The sequence below is a fragment of the Rhinolophus hipposideros genome (genome assembly GCF_964194185.1).
Source record: "Rhinolophus hipposideros genome assembly, chromosome: X".
Taxonomy (NCBI): domain Eukaryota; kingdom Metazoa; phylum Chordata; class Mammalia; order Chiroptera; family Rhinolophidae; genus Rhinolophus; species Rhinolophus hipposideros.
Window position 1 is genome coordinate 10,627,900 of NC_138046.1, and position 25,634 is coordinate 10,653,533.

General features: G+C 41.4%; 1 protein-coding gene across 4 annotated transcripts in view; it reads right to left on the reverse strand.

Moving 5' to 3' along the window:
• The window catches only part of AFF2 (ALF transcription elongation factor 2), a 479,304-nt gene that overhangs the window by 101,098 nt on the left and 352,572 nt on the right, over positions 1-25,634 (reverse strand). For all 4 annotated transcript variants that reach the window (XM_081043310.1, XM_081043308.1, XM_081043309.1 and 1 more), the window contains one exon: positions 6,870-6,966. In XM_081043310.1, coding sequence (XP_080899436.1) covers positions 6,870-6,966 — 97 coding nt within the window. The remainder of the gene's footprint in view (positions 1-6,869; positions 6,967-25,634) is intronic.

The following is a 25,634-nucleotide window of genomic DNA, read 5'->3' on the forward strand; positions in this document are numbered from 1 at the left end:
TTAAAAGACTCTATCAAAGTTATTTTGCACCTGGCTTCATCCTAATCCATCTGCTGTTTCTATAGCTCTGACAGGCTGGCCTCTCTGCTGATAACAAAGTAAATGGAAATGCAGAAGAACTTTAGGGAGGTAACAACTTGTTCAACATGAAGAGGGGGAACTGGAACTAAAAAAACAGTAACGATTACAGAGGGAAGGGTATCTGTTGTCACAACACACACATTTACTACAGCACATGAACTTCAAAAGATCCAGCTGATAGCCGGAGTAACGTTTATTGCATTGTTTTCATTAGTGAACTTGAAACATAAAAGTGGGCTTGAATTTAACTCGGCTACTATGTTTTGAAAGTTCGATGCCCATCACCGGTATAAAGGACACATCCCAAAGCTGCCAGAATGTTCAGAGTTTCTGCTACCCTGGAATTTATCTCCTTTGCAATGATCAAATAACAACCTAGACTTTCAGCTGGCCCAACAATAACAACAAAAACAAGCAGACAAAATCCAATGAAACATGAAACCAAAAGCAAAAACCTGGACTAAAAGCAAGCTGTTTTGTGTTTGAGGTAATTAGTGATCTGCAGACAAAGAAAATTATCAGGGAACAAGACAAACAAATGAAGAAACAAAAACTTACAGACACAGACGATAGTTTAGTGGTTACCCGAGGTTAAGGGGGAGGGAGGTGGGAGATGAGGGTAAGAGGGATCAAATATATGGTGATGGAAGGAGAACTGACTCTGGGTAGTGAACACACAATGGGATTTATAGACGATGTATGACAGAAAGGTACACTTGAAACCTATGTAATTTTACTAGCTATTGTCACCCCCAATAAATTTTAATTAAAAAAAAAGGAAACAATGATCAAGTGGAAGGAAAAAGGTAAAAATATACTATTTTTCTGTAAATGTTAACATGCTTGAGGTGCAGCTCAGCTACTAGCATCGAGTCTAAAAGTCCACACGTTCCCAGTAACGTGCTTTGAATTAAGTGTGCATTTCTAAGGGGACCAGGAGAATCCTTAGGCAGAAAAAGAAAGAGGATTGGGTTAAATAAAATTGCGTACATCGGGGCTACTTACAATCATGTATCCAGGCACAACTCATTAGAATCCCTTCGTGCTCCAAGCAAATTTGAATTGTTCAGCTGTTTTGAAAGCACTGACATAGCACTCCAAGCTTTACATAGAGCCCTTTAGCTGAGCTTGGTCACTGACTGAACATTTCCAGCCATAGTCTCCACATTCTGAACTTCTGACTGGGGTAAATGACGTTATCTAAGGTTTCAGTCTCATTCACACTAACAACAAGAAGGTATTAATATTAAAATGCCCTAAAGGAGGTTTCTAACAATACCTGTTTCTTTTATGGCCTTTATACTTCGAAAGGCGGCTGCTCTAACGCCAACCTGAGATGATTAGGGCATGGCAGAGCCATGCCCATATGTAACCTGGCTTCAGAAACTAGGTATCACAGCCCATCCTGCCATCAGAGTATAACAGATTGCATGCTTAGAGCTGCGTAAATCAAACATCATGATATCATTCAATGAAATATTAAGCAGATGTTTACCTGGTTCTATGAATATGTGCTGGAGGGAGCACTGGAGTTTGGTCACCACACATTCTAGAAGCCTTTGGAATAGGTCAAATTGTGGATAGCTTAAAACTTTAAAGATAGCAATTTTAATAAACCTGTCAATACAATTTCTTTGTTAAAAAAAAACATTTGAGACTGATTAGGCTTATTTTGAAAGAGAAGCACTAGGTCTGTATCTTTAGATCTTTTATTGAACTGCAAGCATGGCATCAATAACTGCTTCTCAGCTGTAAATGAAAATTGATTCCAGGTTTAACCCCTCATTTTCATGGGTTCTTTTAATCCCGAGAAACATAAGAAATATTTGCCCAAAAGGAAAACTGAAGGATCGCTGCTATGAGGTTAGAGTATGCAGTGAACCCTACACCTATGAACTCCCACAAATCCTGTCCTATTGCATCAGGCCACTCTCTCACCAAATCCCAGGGGACTTATCACAGCATCGCTTTCAACCCTGAATGACTGGCTTGAAAATGGCAATTCAGTAAGTGTCGTATGGGGAAGGCCAGCGTTGGTCTTGACATCTCTGATGCCAACAGTAGCAGCTGAGAAGGAAAAATTCAGTCAGCTGGCCAATGGACATCATATAGCCCCCACATCCCAAGCATGTTATTGATATCCAACTTCCAAAAGAATGTATTGCAACACGTATGTTTCTGCAGACCCTAAGTGCAAAACGCTGCATCCAATTCAAACACGGTTCTGGAATATCCCAATGTCCAATGTCAACTTCCAATGATTATTTCCCATTCGGGGGAGCTCCTGAGAGAACAGCAAAGTGAGTACAGCCTTCCACCAGGGCTCAGAAAAAGAAAATAAGAGCTGCAATCAAAATGCATGACTCAACACTCCACCTCTGTCAGTCCTTTGAAAAAACCTCTCTTTTAAAGACATGTAATTTTCCTGGAGGACTTGGTGCAGTGTCATTGGCAACCTGACCTTTGCTCCTGGGGTGTCTGGTTTAAAACTTGTCAGGGATCAGAGGGGAGGAAAGATCCTTCACATCCAATAGATGCCTTTGAGCGGCAATTAGGACATTCAGTTCAGCTCCTAGCAGATCCCTATGGACGTCAAGGCCAAAGTGAAGGGCAATATCTATTTACCAACAGATCCAAATGAGGCAGGTGCTAGTTAACGTTTTAAAAAACCGCAAAGAAGAGTAACCACCTATTTGTATAGAGCTTGTGGCTTTCAAACACACATTTTCTTACACACAATCTTCATTTCATCCTTACCATACTCCTGAGTTTATTGCTAAGAGATCGGAGACTTACAAGATAGTAGGGGACTTGCCCAACGTCATGCAGTTCGCATGTGATGGAGCTGGGATTGAAGCCCAGGCATCTCTATTTCAAAACCCATGCTCTTGATGACTATACTTACAATTCCTAATGGCCAGGCACACACAGCTAATACACGTTAGGATAAAACAATCTTTTCATTCAACTTTGCCACATACTGGCTGTTTTCCAGGTACTTCACTTAGCAGCTCTCTTTAACATCCTATTTCTTACAAGACAAGGGAAAGGAACGTATGTAGCATTTCCAAGAGTATGAAACATTTTACGTTGCCATTAGTAGTGACAATAATGATGATGCCCGTGACCCAATGAAGTAGCTGCTATTGTTATCTCCATTTTAGAGACACTGAAGTCTTTAGTGTAAGGTCACCCATCAAGTGGTAGAGCCAGGATTCAAACCCATTTGATTATACATCTATCGTGCTCCTCACACTGCCAGCGCTGCCACACCACCTTAGAAGACAGCATGGACATTTCTGCTTCCTAAATAGTCTCAACTGAGAAAGCGAGATGCAGTGGGGAATGTGGAGGGAACATGGAAGCTTTTAACAAATACTTTCGGGTCTAATCACTGTCACTTTTTCAGTGACACCATGAACATATGTGATTGTGTACCTCTGATTTTAAGAGTGACTAAAAGGGAAGATCTTTTGTTAGAGATGTTTTCTTATAACCCTAGGTCTCCATGGCTGACCATTTGGCACCTGTAATTTGTATATTATAATTCTCCCATTCTGGCCTCATGCTCCACTTTCTCATTTACAGGAATAATACTTAGCATTTAAACACATCCTAATTGTTATAGCGGTGTTTGTGCACAGGACCTGCTTAGCATGGCTAAAACTACTACGGAGGGTACACGTGGGGGTTTAGGGCAGGAAGAGGGGAGGTTGTTCTGATTATGAGACACTCAGGACGGGGACGTCAAATTGGAAACTGACACATCCTGATCCCGTGTTTCATTTTCATATCTGCATTTGGAATGCATTCTCTTAGGATTCTTTAGGTTGTAAACCATAGCACAATGTCTTAGGAGCTTTTCTGGAAAAGATCAGTGTGTACTCACTAAACCTGGACAGTTTGGGTCCCTTTAGGTGAGTCCAGGTGCAATGATTATGGATGAGATAATTTGAGGATGTCTCCAGAAAGCTAATAGCTTTTTTGTACGAGTATGTATATATGAATGTAGCCACTGGGGTCTGAGAAAGTTTCTAAGTATAATGTCAGCTCAAATCAATGGTGTGGTCTGGCCCCTTGGACACATCGGGAGGTTCCATAAATGGGAGCTCTCAGCACTCCCCCTATGTTGCCGGAGGTATGACGGTGCCAATTATAAAATGAGAGAATATAACTATATTATCTACATGGCACTATGTTATCTCATCTGAAAAGAAAATGATTTTTCAGACTTGACTGGCAGCTCCCAGGTAAGTTAAACATAGAATTACTACATGACAACAACTCCACTTTTAGGCGGAAGAATTGAAAGAATTGAAAAGAATTGTAAGATGCCATTTCAAAAGAACTGGAAACAGGTGTTCCAACAAAAACTTAGACACAAATGCTCTTAGCGCTATTCACAATGGCCAAAAGGTGGAAACAACTGAAATGTCCATCAGGGGATGAATGAATCAACAAAAGGTAGTATATTCAGACAATGGAATACTATTTAGCCACAAAACGGATGCAGTATTGATCTAAGAAACAGCATGGATGGACCTAGAAAACATTATGGTAAGTGAAAGAAGGCAGTCACCACAGGTCACATATTGTATGATTTCATTTATATGAAATAAGCAAATCCATGGAGACAAAAAGTAGATTAGTGGTTGTCAGGGGCTAAGGGGATGGGACAATTGAGAGTAACTGCTTAATGTATGTGGGATTTCCTTTTGGGGTGATGAAAATATTCTGGAACTAGTGATGGACGCACAGCCTTATGAAAGTACCAAATACCACTGAATTGTGCACTTTAAAACGGTGAATCTTTATGTTATGTGAATTTACCATAATAAAAAAAAGAAAAATGATTTCAATCCACACATCATTGAAAAAGAATGTTAGGCCTCATAAAGCCAGAGCTCACCAAACATGGCTGTCACTGTCACTTCTGCTACGGCACACACATTCTCTCTTGGCCTTATCCTTTTGGCCTTTTAACTAGTATTCAAACTCTATGTGGAGGGTGCATTTGCACATGCTTATAACCTTGTGCCCATTTCTTGCTTCCTGAACCCAGCTAAAAGGAATAAGTTGTCATTTTGCCTTTAGTTCTTCCAGTTCAACTTCCACTTCAAACGACACGCTTTGTTGAGGAAGGCATGACTGGTCTAAAGAGAGCATGCCATGAAATGCTTCCAACTCACCAAGCAGGATTATCCAAGCGTCTCAGCATTTACACAAAGTCACCCCATACATTCTAAAAACCCAGATTTGGGCTACTTCTTCGGGTTAATACAGAAAACAACGTGAGCAGCTAAAAAGCAGATTGAATTTATGTAATCACATAGAGAGGAAGTCCACGTGCAAAATCTACTCTCACATTGCTTACTGCTTTGCATACTTCCATTAAAATGTAATGTTCCATCTATCAGAATCAATGATCTAGGCTTTTCTTTTAAATTTGCCAATACAATTCTCTTGTCATTGGCCCATTCGATGCAGAAAGCAGGAATAGCAGACATTGGAATTTAAATGTTCATTTTACATTTGCTCTGAAGCCCATCACTCAAGTAGGAGAGGGACTGTTTGCATTCTGTATATTAAATGTACAGCAAGCCCCTGGGAGACATTTGTGTTTGTTCTTGATAAAGCACCAAAGTTACAGAGATTCAGTTTTTACATACTTATCAAAAATGCAAGCAAAATAAAGTGGGAGAAGTAAAAGAGAAGAAAGGATTGGTGACATAACATTAATGATGTGTTCGAGTTTTAAAAATTACACTGGATAGTAGGAGTTCTAGTGAGATAAACAAATGTGGACAAGAATGGAGTAGGTAAGCATTGAGAATTTTTCCTAAGCTTTTCTTCGCAGGCTCTTCACAAAATATTTAGTGATATGGAATTCCATATTTGTTAACTCTCTTGAAATACCAGTGCACGAGCAATCCTGAACACAGTCTGGTTGCAGTTTTATAACTTAGCAGACTTCACTGTAGAAAGAATTTGGTCAGGCACTGGCTTTAGAAAAAAGAAAAGAAAAGAAAAGAAAAAGGCAATCCTTCTGTGTTCCTTGTTTAAAGCTTATCAGCACACCCAGAGGGACCACACAAGCAAGACAGTTCTCTGTCACAGAGAAAACATCCCAGGCATCATGGACACCACACATTACATTGCCATTCTCATGATTCATAAATGATCCTTGGCCTTGGCACATCAAGAATCCAGTCTCATTGGACATGCTGAACACACACATTTCTGCCACCTAATTTAGTGGTAACTACTGTAAATGTTTGTAATGCACAATGGAATAAGACAGAGCAGCAGCAAACTTTGGCCAGATGCCTTTGTCTGAAGGTTCATGAAAACTGCAAGATGCCGAGAACTGATTCTCAGCTGTATTCTGAAGTGGTGGACCTGGGACACGTGACCGGAGAAGTCAAATTCATATTTTAATGAATGAATGAGCATGGGCTCCAAGCCTCACACTGGTGTCATTCAAGGAAAGTTGTACCTCACTCAAGAGGATACTTTGTGCAAGAGAGGGAAAGAATCTCAATTGCTTACTGATGATCAGTATTGTGTACATCAAAGAGGAAGCAGAGGGAGAAGGTGAAAGCAATTCTCCTTACTATAGTTTTAATGAAACTGTGAGCTGATTTGACCTGTTCCCGAACACTTTGCTTATTTCCCTCTCTCCAAAGCCCAGAAACAAAGCAGGAGGTAGGTTTGTGGATGGCCAAACCATTCCAGTTCCTTTTGGTCCCTCCCTTCAGGTCCCAAACCAAGCCCTAAGCTGTTCCTACCTGGTAGAGCTCAGTGGCAGTACAATGAGTGGTCAATGTCTTCACAGGTTCAAGGTCATCTTCATCACTGCTCAGCTTCAGGTCATCCTCAAGCATCCTACAAAAAAAGAAAAGAGAAGAAAAGAAAAAAAAAAAACCCAGAGTGGTGTTCATGTTAGAAAGTGTCTTTTCTAAATCATCCTCAGATATATCTTGCAACGAGGATAAAATATTGGAGCTACAATCTGACAGCTGCAATTCTGTCAAAGGTGCAGAAGGAACCAAGATTCTTTCAGCTAATTAGATATTTGAGCTCTTATATTTATGTCATACTCTGTACACATCTTCCCTCTCTACCTTCCCCTAAATCAAGAGGGGAAAAAAGGACTATTTCAGCATCTCCAGAGATGACTGGAGTCTATATATTTTTACTACTGAAAGCATAATAAATGTACTGATCAATCATTGTGGAGGTGGGACGTGGCATTGGATGGCTACAGGAAAAGATGCTCTGAGTCTCCCATGAAAGAATAGGGGTATGATAACAGCCCCTAGCTCCAGAGGCTGCTGTCAAAGCCTGCTGGGGCTCTCTGGATGACAGAGTCAAAAGGACCAGTGAACTTCTACTACCTTTCAGTGCCCTCCGTACTGTGGTAGCTCAGTGGCAACAAAATAGTTGGGGGAGAAATGGTTAGTCATTAACCTTTTGATATAGGACTGATCTTTTCCTGTAAAATTTGATCCAAGAGATGTTAACCCATGAGGTGGATAAGAAATCTTTCTCTCCTAAGGCAAGGTACCTGAAAAATACGAGTGGTCTGAATTTTGGTGATGAACTAGGACCTTCAAAATTGTTTATTGAGTACACACAGCCTTCTGTTTCTACAGGGATATTAATTCCAGCGCCACTAGCTCTATCTCCAAGTTTGAGCTATAGAGGAAAGAGTGCTTATTATTTTAAAATTCCAGATACACAACCTTCAAAGATCAATTGGTGTTAATATTTTTATTTAGTCAATACAACTTTAGACCATGTCTCCAGGCTTCAAGTGGGGGCAGTCCTAGCCTCTCTGGACTGATTACAATTTTCTGAGCATTCTTTGCTCTTTCTTGTTGGTCATGAAGGGCTTTACTTTCCGTGTGTGTGTGTGTGTGTGTGTGTGTGTGTGTGTGTCTGTGTATGTGTGTGAGTAAATACAGGTAGGCAATGGCTATGTGTTAATTTATATCTAAGTGTTTAGCAAAATAAATGAAAAACAATTCCTATCATTTGGAGTATTTATTTCCATATCAGGGAAAGGGCTAAGTATTTGATCAGAAGCATGCCATTTGGACCCTATGAAGGAGGTGCTATTATTAGCCCGATTTTCTAGATGGAAATACCAAAGCTTAGAGAGGTAAAGGAGCTTATTCATGATCATGCAGCAAAGAAATCATGACGGTAAATATGGAACCCATGCCATCTTCAGCCAGAACTTGAGAGTATATAATGTTTTCATAGATGGTATAACTTACGAAGGATGATATATTAAACAAAGTCAACAGTAACAACAACAAAAAAACACAAAACAAAAGAAAACATGGAGTCAATATATTTGGATTCAACTACTGCCTAATCATAAACTCTGATATCTTGGGTAAGACATTTACTGTCTCTGACTCTCATCCGTGTATCTCATCTGTTAAATGGGATAATAGTTAAACTCTTGCATGTGAAATTCTTCATGAAAATACAAAATTAATGCAGGGTGTCATTGTTAGTTTGGACATATATCATCACAGTTAGAAAGAGTGTACCTCATTAATACTATTAACAAGTAATCACAAGCAGAGTCTTCGTGAGGTTTTGTTCTCATTTAAATTTACTGAGCAATCTGAAGGTAAGCTATGGTGAGTTGGGAAATGTCTCATGGAGTCTCAAAGCTGGATCCAGAAATGGTGGTCTTCAGGCCACTCTCCTTTAAGTAGAACTAGCACATCCAGAGCCAGAGTACACAGACTTGAGCTCAGCAGTTATCTTATTCTTCACTCAACTCTGTATGATTTTAACATCAAAATTAAAGGCCCTCCACTGTATAATTTTGGAAATACACAGCCAATCTAAATAGTGATTGCCATTAAACACTCCCAGTTCAACAAGCTTGGTATGGGTGTGTTTGTTAATAAAGGACAATTTGATGCATATATTCAAGTCCCAGTAAACACAAGTTGAGGAAATAACTAGGAAGGCAGACTACCATTAGCCTGCCACTATCTCTAGAAGTGTTAGGCATTCATTTAATTTCACTCCTTCCCTGACCTATTAAGCTTTATTATTGTATATACATGTACTTGTTTGCATTCCCATCCATAGCTAATGCTGACCATTACTCTAGGGAAAGTGGAAGATTTGGATTTAATTATTATAGCAGTACCATTCACAACCCATTACAGTTAAGGTAGTCTCAGCAGAAAAATGGTAATCTCTTTTCACGAGGTTTTAATTCCATAGACAAATTAATCACACACTGGATATCCCAAAATGTAAAATAATTACGCTCATACAAATGTATGCCTGCATGTGTAACTTTTAAAAAACAACAATTGTTCTTCTGCTTTTCAATTAGATGTAAACAGAACACAGTAGACCTCCTGAGTGACTTGAGATGTTTGTTCAACAGGATCTAGTAGTTCACAAAATCTGTATTTGTGTGAAAACTCTCTCTGTTTTATTTTTACTATGACTTATGATTGCTATAGTATTAAGAAGCAAAACAGAAAGAAAAGAAAAAAAGAAGTAAAACAGTCCAGAAAACTTTGTCAACAAGTCCTTGCCCTGAAGAGATGATCACATAACAAAATTTGGGACAGATGAGATAGAATGAACAAAAAGAAGACTGTGAAGGCACTGGAGAAGGAAGGGGAGTTGTGCCCAGGGTCTTGTCTGTTCCTAAATCTCTGGGTCTCAAGTTAAACGTGGTGGCCTCAGGGGCTCTTTGCACTGGGACATCCTAGGGCACTATGACGTGATAGGTCCCATGTGGGTCATAACCATAAAATCATAGGATCACTCTCCATAAACCTTGCCACTTCACATAATGGAATGCTTAGGTGATTCTGAAGAGGAAAAAAATAGAGGGATTGACATATTATTGCAGAAGTTTCTATGGAAATAAAGTCTTTAGTTGAAGCAACATGGGTTTAAGAGCAAAGGCTTGTGAGCCAGACAGATCTGAGAACAGATACAGGATTTTCTAATGAGTATGCTCTCTTGAACTAGATAATACAACACTTTGAGTCTCAACTTTCTCACAATAATAGCTACTCTAGAGAATTTTTGGAAGGATTAGAAAAAGAAACTTAATACAAATTGTCTAGCAGTAAATGCAGGAAGCTATTACTTTCATTTTGGGTATTATTGCTATTGTTGTTATTATGATTACCTTAGAAAAGTTGCTAAACATGTTGGAATAATAATTCTTAAAAAGCTCTGGTAGTGACCCAAAGACTAGCAGAGATATCAACTAGCATGCATCACTGGAAGCCCTTGATCAGAGGAGGAGAGATTCAGAGATCCTTAAGCAGTTTGGAAATTTTCAGGGTTTGAATTTATTCTTCTAGGAGGGTCTAAACCCATCATAGCTATTTTGAGTTTGCTGAGATCCTCTCAGAGCACTTAAGATATCTGGCAATTTGAAAGCCTATTGCAAGAGGAAACAGCCAGACAGTTCCAAATGAGAGTTCAAAAAATAATAATACTAAGTCCTGGTCCCTATAAATGTGGGATAACGTGCAGATCCAGAGAAATAGACCAGGGATGGTTCCCATCGGAAGTTGTGCTAACCTTGAGCACATTGTCTTTCGGCCTTTTGGCACTGAGTCTTTCTCACTCTAAGGAGAAAGTTCCAGTACATACCTGGTTCTAACATCTGTATTTAAGGCTTGGCTTCGGAGGCTGTTAGTTGATCCAGAACCCTTGCTCAGAAGCAACCTTCAGAACCCTGAATGTATAGGTTGCAAGTCTACACAGTGCCTTTTTGTGAATTACAAAATGGTGCCCAAAATGGCAGACAGCTTATCAGGTGTACCACTTGACACTGGCTGGATTTCAGCTTCCAGGTATCCACGGAAATAGCTGCAATGTAGGTGACTGATCCTCAGATGGACCCTGGCTCTTACAGTAGGAAGTGCCTGTATGTGTTATCGATTTCACCTTGCCACCCAGGGGTGATAACTACATCTCCAACATATGGCCGTAAGCCATTTTCTGAGGAGCAGCAGGCAATCCCTTTCTATTGTTCAGTGGCTTTCATTGTTAGAATGTACTGCCAGTTAGGAATTGCCCTGTGCTTTCTTGTGGCTTTCATCTGATAGCCTGAGCCTTGTTCTCTATAATCCACCCTGGGAGACTGGACTGGGACTAGTGTTGAAGATAAGACTCACTGCTGCCATCTCCCTTGTGCAGGGATGTGGTAGCTGTTTCACTCAGGTTTTAGACTCTAAACAAAAATTAGAAGCCGTAGCTTCCGTCACAATTATTTTTTGGGTCTTTGGGGGCTAGTTTACATTATAGTCTTTATGTAAGTGTCCAGAGCTTATCACAACCAGAGTGAGTTTTTTATGGCCCTAAATGAATAACACAGCTGAGCTGGGCTGAGCATTTCAGAGTGTGTGGGATACTTCAAGACTTGTGCCTTCTCACCAGGCAGTGTCTTAGTATGGGCCCTCTTCTAGAATAATAACTTAGCCCTATTGACTCCTTAAAGGGCACTTCCTCTTCATAAAGTAGGCTGGGAGGAATGAAACATGACCGGTGGAGAATTACTCAGGGAATTATATATTTTCCTACCTACTGCTTTATATTCTCTGTAGCGTTGAATCATTTGTTGGTAGTAAGGCAGGTGATGAGAAAGAGGTGGTGATATTTTTCAAAGCATTCATTCTGTTTCCCTGAGGCAAAGGTGCTCAGCCTTTCTTCTCAGGAGAAGCTGCATTTAATTTTCTCAAGGTTTTAACTTAAAAGACTGATTCTATGACCACACCCCTAGGAATCCTGGAAAATTCCAGTCTGAGGGCTGTGGCAGTGACAAACAGTTTGAAGATCTAGTTTATATTCCATAGGAATAAACCTCCAAGATCTATCGGGTAGGGCCCTCTACCTCAGTGCCTCGTGGTGAGCCCACTGCCTGGGTCTACACTAAATCATGCATACCAGATCTGCCATGGGCATGCATACCAGAGGAGTGCCTCCTAGGGGGTCAGAAAATGGGCATCTCATAAAGTTACTCTGGTTTCCTCAGCAGGAGAACTGGGAGTGTCTTTAGGGACCATCTGGTCCAGGGCTTGGCAAACTGAGGCCCTCAGTCCAAACCAGCCCTCCCTCTGTTCTTGCACTGCCCCTGAGTTAAGAATGATTTTTACATTTTTAAATGAGTGAGAAAAAAAATATCAAAAGAAGAATATTTCATGACACGTGAACATTATATGGAATTCAAATTCCATGATCCATAAAGAGTTGTATTGGTACACAGCCACGCCCATTCATTTACATATCGGCTATCCTTTTGTGCTACAATGGCCCGGTTCAGTAGTTGTAACAGAAAATATATGGCCCCCAAAGCCTGAAATATTTACTATCTGAGTCTTTACATAAGAAAGTTTGCTGACCCCTGCTGCTTTAAGCCAATGTTTTTGGAATTCTCTTAAATTCAAGAACCCTCCACCTACCAGGTGAAACTTTGGAAGGAATTCCAAATGCAAAAGAGATTAAAGCAGTGATGCTTTGGTCACAGCCAGGTTAGGAGGAAACTCTGGAGGGTCCCTGGGATGAGAGGAACATAGTGTGAAGACAATTCATCTAGTCAAATAGTCTTATTTGGAGGTAATTGTGGCTGTATGTGTATTGCATCGGATTTACTCAGAGGACCTGACTTTAAGTTACTTAACCTCTCTGAACCTCAGTTTATTCCTCTGTGCAATGGGAATAAAATAGTGTCTATTTGAGAAATTCGGGAAATGCAAAACAGTCTGTTTGGCCAGAGTGCTGAGTACATAAAAGGCAAAAGCAGGAAAAAGAAAAGAGTAAATATCCTTTATCTAGACTGGATGTGGTATATATGAATTTATATTTATATTGCATATATATATAATAGTGTGAGCCTTAATGTATATAAATATTGACTTGTATCAAAGTGCTACCTCTTCAACCTTGGGCTTCCTTAGAATTGATCACATAAATTCAGCACAATACCAATTTTCTGCTCCACAGTCATTATTTTGAATTTGATTTTCATTTTCTTGGTATATTTCTCTGGGTTATGTAATTTTCTCCCAATGTGGGAACTCAAGTTATCATGCAAATGACAAATTGCCTAATAGAATTCAGATGGCTTTCAAGAATGTTACACATACCAAAACACTATTGTATCATTTTTCAGGGGTATGCGTGTGAAAACATCTATGAGTGGATTTCCGCAGAGAAGGCCATAACCCAGCAGACAAACCTGGACCTGAAAACAAATGTTGGGATCATTCCAAAGGGGAAAAGAGAATCTTTTGTCTTAAAAAGTCATCCAAGTAGAGTAATAGGCATTCATTCAAGACCATTTACTGGGCCTGATATTTGTGGGTGAAACAACACTGCAGCACTTTAGAGCACAGGTTTTGGAGCAGGGCTGTGCTGAATTTGAACCCCAGCTTTAAAACACTAAGTGTGGACTCCAGCAAGTTACTTATCATAGCTTCAGTTCTAATCTGCAAAATGGAGCCAATAATAGTACTTATTTTAGAAGGTTGGTATGAGGATTAAATGAGATTATATATGTAAAATGGTTGGTAAGCACTCAATAATACTGCTACTATCATTATTACTTGTCGTGATTATACTTGGTCCTGGGGAAGCACCTATGAGTATGTCATGGTCCCTTCCCCTAATAAGCTTGCACTTTAGCAAGGACGAAACTTCATAAACAATGACAATGCAATGTTGTAAATTCAATGTCAGAGGCATGTAAGAAGGGACTCAAAGTTTAAGAAATGCCTAAATTTACTTGAGGAGTCTGGTGAAGGCTAACCAGAAGCCAGAAGCCTATGAGCAATGCGTTGAAGGCAGAATGAAATGCCAGGAGAGAAAGAAAGCACAGCATAAGGAGAAAAGAGGTACCAAAAGACTTGAGGTTTCAGCAAGTGTGGGACGCTTGGTCTGGATGGAGTCTACTACCTGCAGGCACTAGTGAAAGTAGATGAGTCTAAGGAGATAGATTGGAGTGAGATGAGGCCATGCGTTTTTCTAAAGAACAATGGGAGGGGGAACAATCAAAGTTTTTAAGCAGGGAATGGACACGAAGAGTCAGAAGTAGAGATCTCTGGGAGCAAGGCCTATTGATTGGCTGGAAGGAGGTAGGAAGGAAACTGGCTAGACTACCATTGTAGTAATCGAGATAACAGAGGGTGGTGGCCTGGGCCAGGGCATAAGATAGTGGGGATGGGGAAGAAAAGGGACCAGAGTATAGAGACATGTTGCAATTACAGTCAAGTGAATTGGGACACTGATGATCTAGGCATCCAAGGTCTTCTTAGCCACTCTGAGGTCACTGAATTTAAATCACCAGTTCTGCCACACTCCAAAGCATGTACACACTCCTTCTCACTAGGCTGCCCCCTGTACTGATAAATGTCTCTTCACTCTCCCAAGGCTCTCAGATCTGTAGGATCTTTGCTAACGGGCAGAGATCTGGTGCTCAATCATTTTCTCTGGAGACAGACCTGGTTGGCTCCATTCCCAAGTCACGAGGAAAGGCTGATTTCTTGTCACAAAGCCTTCCTTTTGGGGTTGTCCCTCTCAGCCTTCCTTTAGCTTCTTAGAGCAACCACAGCTGATTGGAGAGAAGAAACCCCTGCGGTTACCTCCAAAGTATCTCCCAATCACAGAGGGTACTTTATTTCTTATCTCTCTACTTCAGCTCTTAATTGTTGAAGGATTAAGTAAAGAACTCCTTTATGGAGCTGGGCTATCAGTCTCTATCTAAAGAAACTCTTCAAAACAACTGCAATATTAGGTTGCTTTTAAGTGCCCTACAACTCGTGCCCGCTGAAAGCCATCATGCCTTACATTAAACTCAGTGGGGGCAAGGACCCATTTTTAGTTAGATCTGAGGCATGTGAATTCTCAGCCACTGATAACACGGCACTTTAGTTGGAGGACTTTAAACTGTTTCTCAAACCCATTTCGAGAGAAGATTGTGGAGAAGGGCTGTTTACCTGAATTGACACAGCAGATAGGATTTGTTTTATGCTGATGCACAAAGAATTCACATTTCATTTCAGATTGTTTAAGCAAAACAGTCAACACTGACAATTTAGGCCCAACTACAATGTTGACAGCAATGTCGCTCAATTGTTTATGAAAAGGCCACCTGATTTATATGCTCAGCCCTTTCTGTTGCATCAAAATGATGCCCCCCCGCCCCCATAAATGCACACTTTTGTTTAGGGTAGAAGGAGGCAGATTGTCTTACAACCCACACTGACAATGTTTCACCCCTGTAAAATCCTAGAGCTGGAAATACTCTCTGGGACACATGAAGCCCAGGACCCCAGTGAGCATTCCATCAGGTGAGCCATGGGTACCTGTCATGCACACACATACAAGATGAGGAAAGGCCGAAGTCAAGGCCCGAGGGATTCAACTGACAAAGATACAGAATTACTTTTAGATTCAGACAATTTAGTACTGACATAATAGAAGAAAGAAAGATTTGTCAAAGCTCCCCCTGATTCCTGACCCCTACACCAAAAAGGATGACACTAAAACAAAAGGGGTCCGATGACGTCAGAACAAGTTGTGGGATAGTCTGTTATTGAGGATCCCACTCCAGATTTCAGTTAAGGGGTTTTATAAGCTGCAGGTGATTCTGCAGTGGGCAGGACAGAACATTTTATACTTCATCAGAACCTGGGAGGTGATGTAAAATTGTCTGATGACAGCCTCCCAGAGGAGCTGTGGGTGGGGGTGGAGGGCCCGTAGGGGAGCTGGCCTTGAAGTACATCTCAAGATCTTTTTGTTCTCTCCTGTTCTGGGAGGACTACGAGATGCTCTGCCAAGTCTAAGATAAGTTGTGTTTCAAGCCTCAGTGTACATTGTTTATTTGGAGACATGCAGGGTGGCCACAGTGCCATGGCAGAGCTGTGCCCCTGCAGCATCAGACCTCCTGGTCCGTCGCTAACTACTTCGCATAGGACCTACTTTGTAGATTCTGATTCCATGCGGAACACACTCATTTACTAATGTTTCATGTCAAATGTGCCGCACACATTTAAGTTCTAACAAAGGCTGGGAGTGTCATTATAATGAGCACAATAGCTAATGAACTTTTTTCTCCGCTAGGAGGGATGGATGTGAGCTGAGCTAGCCATTGCTTGCATCCAAAGACACACATGTGTGAGAACTAGCCAACATTCAGAGCCTTAGGAGACCAGTAACTTTGCAAAGCCTCCAGCTGACTGGCATGTGACTCCTGAGCACCGTGAAGGGCTCAGGGTAGGGACTGAGGTAGCTTCACTGTCATATAGGCCCAGCTTCAAACCCTCACTACCTGTGACATCTTAGATCAAATCCCTTGAACTTCTGAGCACCTGGGTGAAAGTGGGATTACCTTCTAGGATCGCTGTAATTATTGAATGAGCTAACTTCAAGTCCCTAGGGCATAGGAATCACGGAATTTTTATCATCTGTTGGGATGATTGGCTCAAGGTAGTTCAGCCTGAATTATCTTGAACACATCAGATGCCATTTTATTTGGAAACAAGAAAAACTAGAGATGTGTTCTCATGTTAAAGCAAAAGTTGCAGAAAGGAAAAGAGCTGTATCTTTGCCACAAATAGCTTTTGCATGCCAGAAATAGAAGTACATCCATTTTTTGAATACAAAGAGAGTTTATATTGATATTATTATTTCAACTTTTTCAAATCTCTAAAATTCAAATCGACACAAAATGCAACTGAGCTGTATATTGTAAAATATTAATCTACTAGATTCCAGTACTACATAAACAGTTTGACAGTAAGAAAACTATTTGTATAATATATCACGTCATCAACAAATAAAATGATATAAACCATATAATCATCTCAATAGATGCCAAAACTATACTTCATAAAATTTCATACCCATTCCTAAACCAGACCTTTTAAAAACTAGGTAGAGAAGGATACATCCTTTCTGGATAAGGAATATGTAATGGAAAACTGTCAATCTAAAGGTATGTTTTAGTAGGTAGAGAGATTACATCAATTTTTAAACACGTATTTTAAAACAAAAATGGAATCACAGATGACTGTTTCAAGTGTTTCTAAAAATCTGTATTAATGTTGATTCACTGGGTAGACAGAAGGAACACAAACAGACTAATATCATCCAATGACACCATTTGTTCTGCTAATTGCTCCAATTTAAACAGTTTTGAGGTATCACATATGGCTTCCACAGAATTCTTTCCATGTAGGTAGAGACAAAATTAGAAAATGACATGAAAAACCTTAGTTTCTACTTCCACCTTTCACAAAGCATTAATCCTTTAAAAACACATCACCATTTAATCAACATTCACGTCTGCCTACAAGCTTTATAAATGCAGAGATGCTGGGTAACATGATTGAAAATTTGATCCTATTGTTTTAACAAAATGAGAATTGTTTTAGAAGGGGCTCCACAATGTCTGGACATATATTTTCCCTAAGTAACAATATGAGGCATGCATTTCCCCCGGGAATTCAACATTTATGTTGATGTACTTGGCTACAGAGCCAATCCTGCACTGGCTCTAATACAGAGGAATTTTCTGAACATTTTGAGTAATGGGACTGAAATAATTTAACAGCTCCTTCTGTGCATGTTAAATGAGTTGCATGATATATTTAGCTTTTGCAGAAAACTTGTTTACACTATAAATGATAGCACATGGTACAATCACATTGATGTGGAAAGCCAGCCATGTTCAGTCATTTTGGCCATCTCTTTCCAAATGTCACCTTATTGCAAAACAATTCTTTGTGGCTCACCAATATATTGTGGGTGTTTCTTCACTCGGTGATCCTACTGAATACACGTAAAGCCATCATCTGAGCACTGCCATAGACTCCAAAGGAAAAGCCGGAGTTTTGAAATTGGAGGATTGTCAAGATAGGGGAGGGCCCACTCTTGCTAGGTGAGTCACATACAGATCTAAATTGTTAAGTGCTACATTTATCAATGGATTAGAAGGGATTGACTTTCTAATTCTGAAACACAGAAAAAAACCCAGGTGCCTAATGATCAAGGGCTCTGCTAAATCCAACCTCCTAAGGGGTGACACTACGTAAAGAAAAATACAAAAACATGGGAGTTGGATGCACTAAGGGTCTAGTCAAGGCTTTTGCATTGACTAGCTGTGCAAAAGTAGGCAAGCTGATCGACCTTTCTGAGCCTCCACTTTGTTGTTTGTCTCTAAAAGGAGGCTGCTGATATTTATGTTCCATGGTTGTTGTGAAAAGTAACTGAAATAATGTGTGAAAAGGGTATGACTGTGAGTGTTTAACAAATGCTACTACTTCTATTGTTACTGATGTTATGACAAATTGGAGCCTGTTTCTTATATCAACACATGCAGAAGCAGCATTAAAATAATTACTGCAGAGGAAACCACCAGGTCTCTGGTTTTAGAAAGCAGTTTAAGCAACAACAGAGAGCCATCAGAATAGGTTTCATAGTTTAGTTGTTACCAGAGGGTAAGGGGGGTGGAGGGGATGATGGTAAGGGGGATCAAATATATGGTGATGGAAGGAGAACTGACTCTGGGTGGTGAACACACAGTGGGATTCATAGATGATGTAATACAGAATTGTACACCTGAAATCTATGTAATTTCACTAACAATTGTCACCCCAATAAATTAAAAAAAAGAAATATGAAAAAAAACACAGTAGGTTTCAAACACAGTAGGTAAACATCTTAGGGAATTAGAGATCTATTCTTTCATAATTTGGCTTTAGGTAAGAAAATGCCAATTCTGAATACCTGACTCAACACTAGGCTATTTTTACCCTGTTATTCTTAGACTGGCATTCACGATTCATGGGTAACTAATTGTCTAGATAGAGAAAGAAACAGCTATAAATATAGATATGTGGAGAGTGGCAGATTCCAATACTGGCCAGTAGTTATCAACTAATTTCTAGAAGTATAAACTATGTTCAAAATAAAAATGCAATCACACCCAAATAAAACTGCTCAGTCATTCTAGGAATAACATGTTAGTGAAATCTAAACATTCCAAATCTTTCATGTCACCCCTGTCAGAAATAAACTGATGACTCAAAGGCGTTCACACCTTGAATCTCACAACAAATCTAAGTTAGCGAATACCAGCTAGAAATAACTAGGGCTTATTTAGGGAAGCTTAATGTATGCCAGACATTCACTTTGCTAAGTGTGCTAATGGATCATTTCATTCACTCTTTCCAAGAAATCTGGGAGGTTGTACTTGTGTTTTCTTTGTTTTTAGGTAAGGAAACTCAGACTTAGAAAAGTTAAGAAGAGTATCCACAGAATGGGAGAAAATATTTGTGGGTCATATATCTGATAAAAGTCTAGTATCCAGAATACATAAAGAAGCCTGGAAACTCATCCAAAACATGATAGGCAACCCAATTAAAGAATGGGCAAAGAATCTACATAGACATTTCTCCAAGGAAGATGTACAAATGGCCAATAAGCACATGAAAAGATGTTCAATATCATTAGCTATCAGGAAATATACATAAAGTGGAAACAACCTAAATGTCCATCAACTGGTGAATGGATAAGTAACACGTGGTCTCTCATACAATGGAATATTATTCGGCCATAAAAAGGAATGAGGTACTGATCCATATTGCATCATGGATGACCTTTGACAACATTATGCTCCGGGAAAGAAGTCAGATACAAAAGGCCACATATTGTATGGTTCCATCCATCGGCAAATCTATGGAGACAGAATGTAGATTACTAGTTACCAGGAGCTGGGGCAAGAAGGAATGGGGAGTGACCGCTTATGGCATGGGGATTCTTGGGGTGATGTAAATGTTTTGGAACTACATAGTATGGTTGTACAACTTTGTGACTACTAAAAACCACCCAGTTGTACACTTTCAGAGGGTGAATTGCATGGTATCCAAACCTCAATAAAGCTGATATTTTAAAAAATTTACACAGTTAGCCAAGTGGAGGAGGAAGAACTGTGATGCCATCCCGTACCTGCCTAATGTCAAACTCCGTGTCCCTAACCACTCCATTTACTGCCCTGCATGACAGAGATTAGCAGAAGGTCTCAGAGGCATTCCGACTCACATCTTTTGAGAAAAACAGCTATTTTTTTCCCACGTGGCCCCTTTCCCCCTCCATTGTTTCCTACGTTAAACCTGTAATTGATACAGCTAAAAGAAACTTCACCAGGGGAAAAGGGTTGTGTCTTTTTCAGGAGAGACAAAGCATTACATTAAAGAGACAGCTGTCTGGATGGGCCGGGGACCAAGCCAAGAATCCTTCAGCAACGATGCTCTACCCCCTCCCTAGTTTCAAAATTTCCAAACCCAAGACCAGTAAAGAAAGGAACCTGTCTAAGCGGAGGCCCCCTATCAACAGGACAAATGACCTGCCCCTACCCCCGCAACACCCACAGGCAGACGTGTGTTTCATGTGGGCTGACAATTTGAATGCGTTGATCTAAGCAGACATCAGGACTGATAGAAGGAGACTTCCATTGTAGCAGTTAAAAAAGAAAATGGGGTGAGGATGCAGATTTGGTCCTCAACTGATTGTTTTACACAGTAATTCGTTAAGCATAGGGACAGTGGGACTCTGCAACTCCTTTTCCCTATTTCGAGGTTGGGGAAAGGAGTTAGCACTCGCTGCTCTGATGTGCAGGCCGCCCAGGATCACGGCGTTTTCTCCTCTGGTGAGTCCATGGCCGGCCTGGTGCTCCAGCAGCTAATCAATTTTCCAGACCCTGACACGTGGGATTAGGTAGCCAGGCTCCTATCAGAGCCTAGCGCTAGTGTGCACCTCCTACGGTAATGCAAATGTTAGATCACAAATCCAATTTAAATCGGGGTTCCCTTGAGCTGAGAGATAATTTTCCTTTAATCCTCTTCTGGTTGTCTATCGTCTAACCTTTACAATCTTAGATACGACACTGTGCAAACTGTCCACGCTGCTCCTTTTCACGCAGAGGGAATTTCCACACACATACCCACCTCCAGTAACACCCTATTTCCAATCATCAGCATGAAGGACTTAACACACACCTGGTACTCCACACGGACCTTGCTTCTATCTCCCCCACTGCTCACCTTCCTTTTCTAGAGCTGGCCAAGGAAACCATCCAGGGATGTTTCAGGGAAAATGCCCTGTCCCCCGGCCTGCCACACTAACTGGGGGCTAAGTTCAAGAGTGGAATATTTGGCTGCCCCCTCAGTTTTCAGGCCTCAAAATAATAGGGGTTTTCCCCTCTCATTCTTCTTGCCTTTTGTTATTTTTAATCGCTCACCTATCAGGGCTAAATTGCCTCGTAACTGTCTGAGGGCTTGCAACTGACAGAGATAGCTGCTATTGTTAATAGGAGCCTTCACTTCAGCCCATTTAACTTGCCTCAGTTTGACAGGTCCACAATGGCCACCTTCCCTCGAAAGAAAACTGTGATTTAGTGGAGAGAGAATGTGGGACAACAGCCTGATCTGTCTCTCGTCTCCAGTGAGTTCTCTTGGCATAAAGTCCCACCGCAAAGCCAAAGAATGAACTACCATAGGAAAACAGGCCAGTCGGAAGCTGCGCTTGGTGCAAAACACTGGGAAAACCCACAATCCATAGCCCAGCACAGAGCTGCTTACAAAGAATGTGGGGGCTGCTTCCTACAAACATTCTGTCTCCACGGGAAAAAGTAAATCTGTGTGTTTTTTTTTCATTACTTTATCAATTGCCCAAATAGTGGTTGAACAGGCTTCTCTTAACTTGGTAATTGCAGTAACAGTGTTATCTGGAAATTACTGCTTGCAGATGCCTCCTGAGTCAGCTCCTTAAATCCATGTCATTCTGACAGTCTGGAGAAGAAGGGAGCTCAAAGGTGGCTTTCCTGGGGGAGAGATTTCACACCCCCACATTCCCATTGTCTAGGATGGGACAGAACTCAGCAATTGATCACTATCGTCATCTGAGGGAGCACGTTTAACAAAGGTCATTAGATTTGTTGCCACTCAGAAAAGGCAAATTCAGGAAACGGGCTTGCTATGGGTTGAATTCTGTCCCTCCCTCCCCCGCTTTAATTCCTACTCGTATGTTGAAGACCTAACCCCCAGGACCTCAGAATGTGACTTTATTTGGAAATAGGGTCTTTATGAGGTCATCGACTTGAAGTGAGGTCCTTAGGGTGGGCCCTAATCCAGTATGACTGGTATCCTTATGAAAAGAAGAAATATGGACACAGGATATGCATAGAGGTAAGACAGTATGAAGAGATACAGGTAGAAGACAACCATCTACAAGCCAAGGAGAGAGGCCTGGGACAGATCCTTGCCTCAGCCCTCAGAATGAACCAACCCTGCCCACACCTGATCTTGGACGGCTAGCCTCCAGAACTGGGAGACAATGGTTGTCTGTTATTCTAAGCCGCCCAGCTTGTGGGACTACGTTACAGCAGCCCCAGTGAACCCATGTAGGGCTTTCCCCCAGTTCTCAGGGCCCCTAATCTATTGGTTGGGGGCGAATGCTTTCATATCCTTAATATCTGCCTTTTCATTTACTTGCATCACGATCTAATGACCTGGGGAAAACAACATTTAGGAGTATGACAAAAACATGTCTGCTAAGAGAGAATAGCAGTGAAGGAAATGGGGTAGGGGTTCCAGCGACCAATTTTCTCAAGTAGTAAACAAGTGAAACTCGGGTCATCTGAACCTCTTGGGTTGAAATATCTCCAAAGCTAAAACGTATCCAAATCTCACGTCACCCCTCACCCTATTTAGGAGATGATCTTATTTTTAACATAGATTATTATTTTGCTTTGGTAAATCTCATTGATTTCACTTCCATTCTTTCCAGTTTTAAAGGTGAATTTTGCTTCCAGTTACTTCTGACAATGCCATCTGAGGGCAGATTCAGACTCTAAATGTGTAATATTTTAGAACTGAAGCATTCCTGTACCATGATTTTTACCCCCTAGAGAGCTTAAAATATCAACATTTTGGAATATGCTGGCCTAAAGAGGTGAGTCACTCAGCATGAGGGGTCAAATGCCAGAGAGTATGACATAAAGGAAAAACCCAGAATGCAAGATAATCACTGATGCTGGAGGCATGGCCAATAATGGGGTTATCGTCTCCCTACCAGGAGACGCAAACAGTTCTGAGTTCCACCACTCTGACCGTTCCTGCCACCAGTCTTGCCTGCTTTCTCCTGCTCTGCCCACCCACCTGCAAATGGCACCCTTCCCCTTGACCTGCTTGTTTTCCCACTCTTTCTGGGTGACTTCATCCACTGCCCAGACTCCCACATCTCTATCTTTGGCCTAGAACAGTCTCCTGAACTCCCGACTCATAAATCTAGCTTTCCACTGGAAAGTTCTACCACCATGTTCCACGAATGCCTCAAAAGCCCCAGAAAGCTGAACTCACTATCTCTAGACTGCCCCTCCTCCTGATTTAAGTATACATATATTCATTCATTCATTCATTCATTCATTCATTCATTCATTTTGTTTTATCTATTATTGCGATAAAGTACACATAAAATTTGCCATTTTAAAGTGTACTATTCAGTGATTTTTCGTACATTCACAATGCTCTACAAACACCACCGTTATCTACTGCCAGGACATCTCCAAAACCCCCAAAATAAATCCCATGCCCTTTTGCTATCACTCCCCCAATTCCTCCACCCCCTCCATCTCCAGGCAACCTCTAATCTGATTTAGCTCTCTGTATTTGCCTATTGTTGACATTTCATATAAATGGGATCATACAATATGTGGCCTTTTGTGACTGGCTTCTTTCACTGAGAATCATATTTTCGAGGTTCATCCATGTTGCAGCATGGATCACAACTTCATTCTTATGCTTTATTTTTGTATCTCTCTATAGTCTCACCTTCTACCCACATTTCCAAGCAAGCAAGAGTCACTTTCAAATTTCTACCCTATCCTTCACCTCACATATCTTGTCAGTCACTCGCTTCTCTTGATGGGACCCAGGCCATCATTTCCCAGTCTGGTCTCTCTTCTCCATCCTCACCTTATTTCAAGCGTTCGGCATCTCACCTGGGGCACATAACTCTGGCCATGTAATTATCCCTATTAAGATCCTTTGAGGGCAACAGAGGCCACAAAATCTGAAAATCACTGTTGGGATGCCCAGCATCGGCTGAGTGGTGTGGCCTTGAGGAAAGTGGGATCTGGGGCATCTGGAGGATTGAAGTGTTGTTTGAAGGGTTTGGAAAGGGGCTGGTGATGGTAGGTGGCTGGCACTGTGACATATCAGGGCGGTATATGGAAAGCAAATGGGATCTGGTGTCGACATCAGACCACGATGACCAGGAAGAGATGCCAGGTGTTCCTGGTAAGAGGGTAGGAGGCAACTGGGTGTATTGGTGAGGCCTAATGGCACCTGCTTCTCCATTCCGTAGGCTCTTGGTAAGAAGGGAAATGCTTTGAGGGCATGGGGTGTGTGAAGGCTGGAGGAGTCCAGGCCCCAAACTCTAGGGTATGGCTAGGGAAGTCAGAGAAGCTGGGAGAAATGGCCTGGGGAAAGGCATGAAAGTCTCTTTGCCTTGGGAGCGAGGGGTATGTATAAATATAGCATCTGGAATGCCTGCTTGCTGGGACGGTCAGGTGTTTGTGTGTGATCCTGAGAGATATCTACAAGACCCATGGAAGTATTGACCGGTGTGAAAGAGGAAAGCTTGTTTGAAGAATGGACAATTCCTAGGTTTCTACAGCTTAGGAACAAATAAGAACCCAAATTAACATCCGTGTTATCTTCTCGTACCGATGTAAAATAGGACTGCTTGCAATAAAAAAGGACTGCTTAGCTCATCTATGTGCATACTGTTGCTGATCACTAAAGGATAGTGTAATGGTGTTATTCAGGGATGGATTTCATTCTGCTCACTAAAGTCTTGCTCTTCTGAAACTTGTTCAGTAACTGAAAGGTCCTGCTTTGGAGAGAGCTACCTGGCTCTACCAACCTGACGCCCTGGAGTGGACGGCCTTCCCACATCCCTGTCACCAGGCTGGTGCACCGGTCCTTTGGCTACTTGGGGTCCTCCTCCAGGGCTCTCCAGCTGGCCTCTTCTCCAGAGAACTGCTGTTGGCAGAAAGAGAGCCATCTTGCTCTTGGAGAGGAAGCCCCTAACCAATGAGTGACAGACAAGGGACAAAAAGGACTCCCTGTGCGATCAGGCTGAAGCCAGGCATCAGTTAGACCACTGCCTTGCTTGGCTGTCTTCCCCTGCCCTATCCTGCCCTCTTTACCTTCTTGGTGTTTCTCCTTTAAAGCACAGTCTCAGGAAATGCCTATGTCAGGCTCTGCTTCTAAGGAACCTGGCATCTGACCCTGCCGCTGCACCTCCACATGATTTCTCACAGCCATGGGTCTTGTGGATGGGAATTCTTTGGGTCTGTTTCATTTTGGAGACCGAATCCCTTCATCTTCCTGGGAGAAAATAAGGGCTTAATCTACTTTTAATACCCCCTCTAGCTCTTCAGAAATGTACACCATCACGCTACAGCATAAGGAAATCTG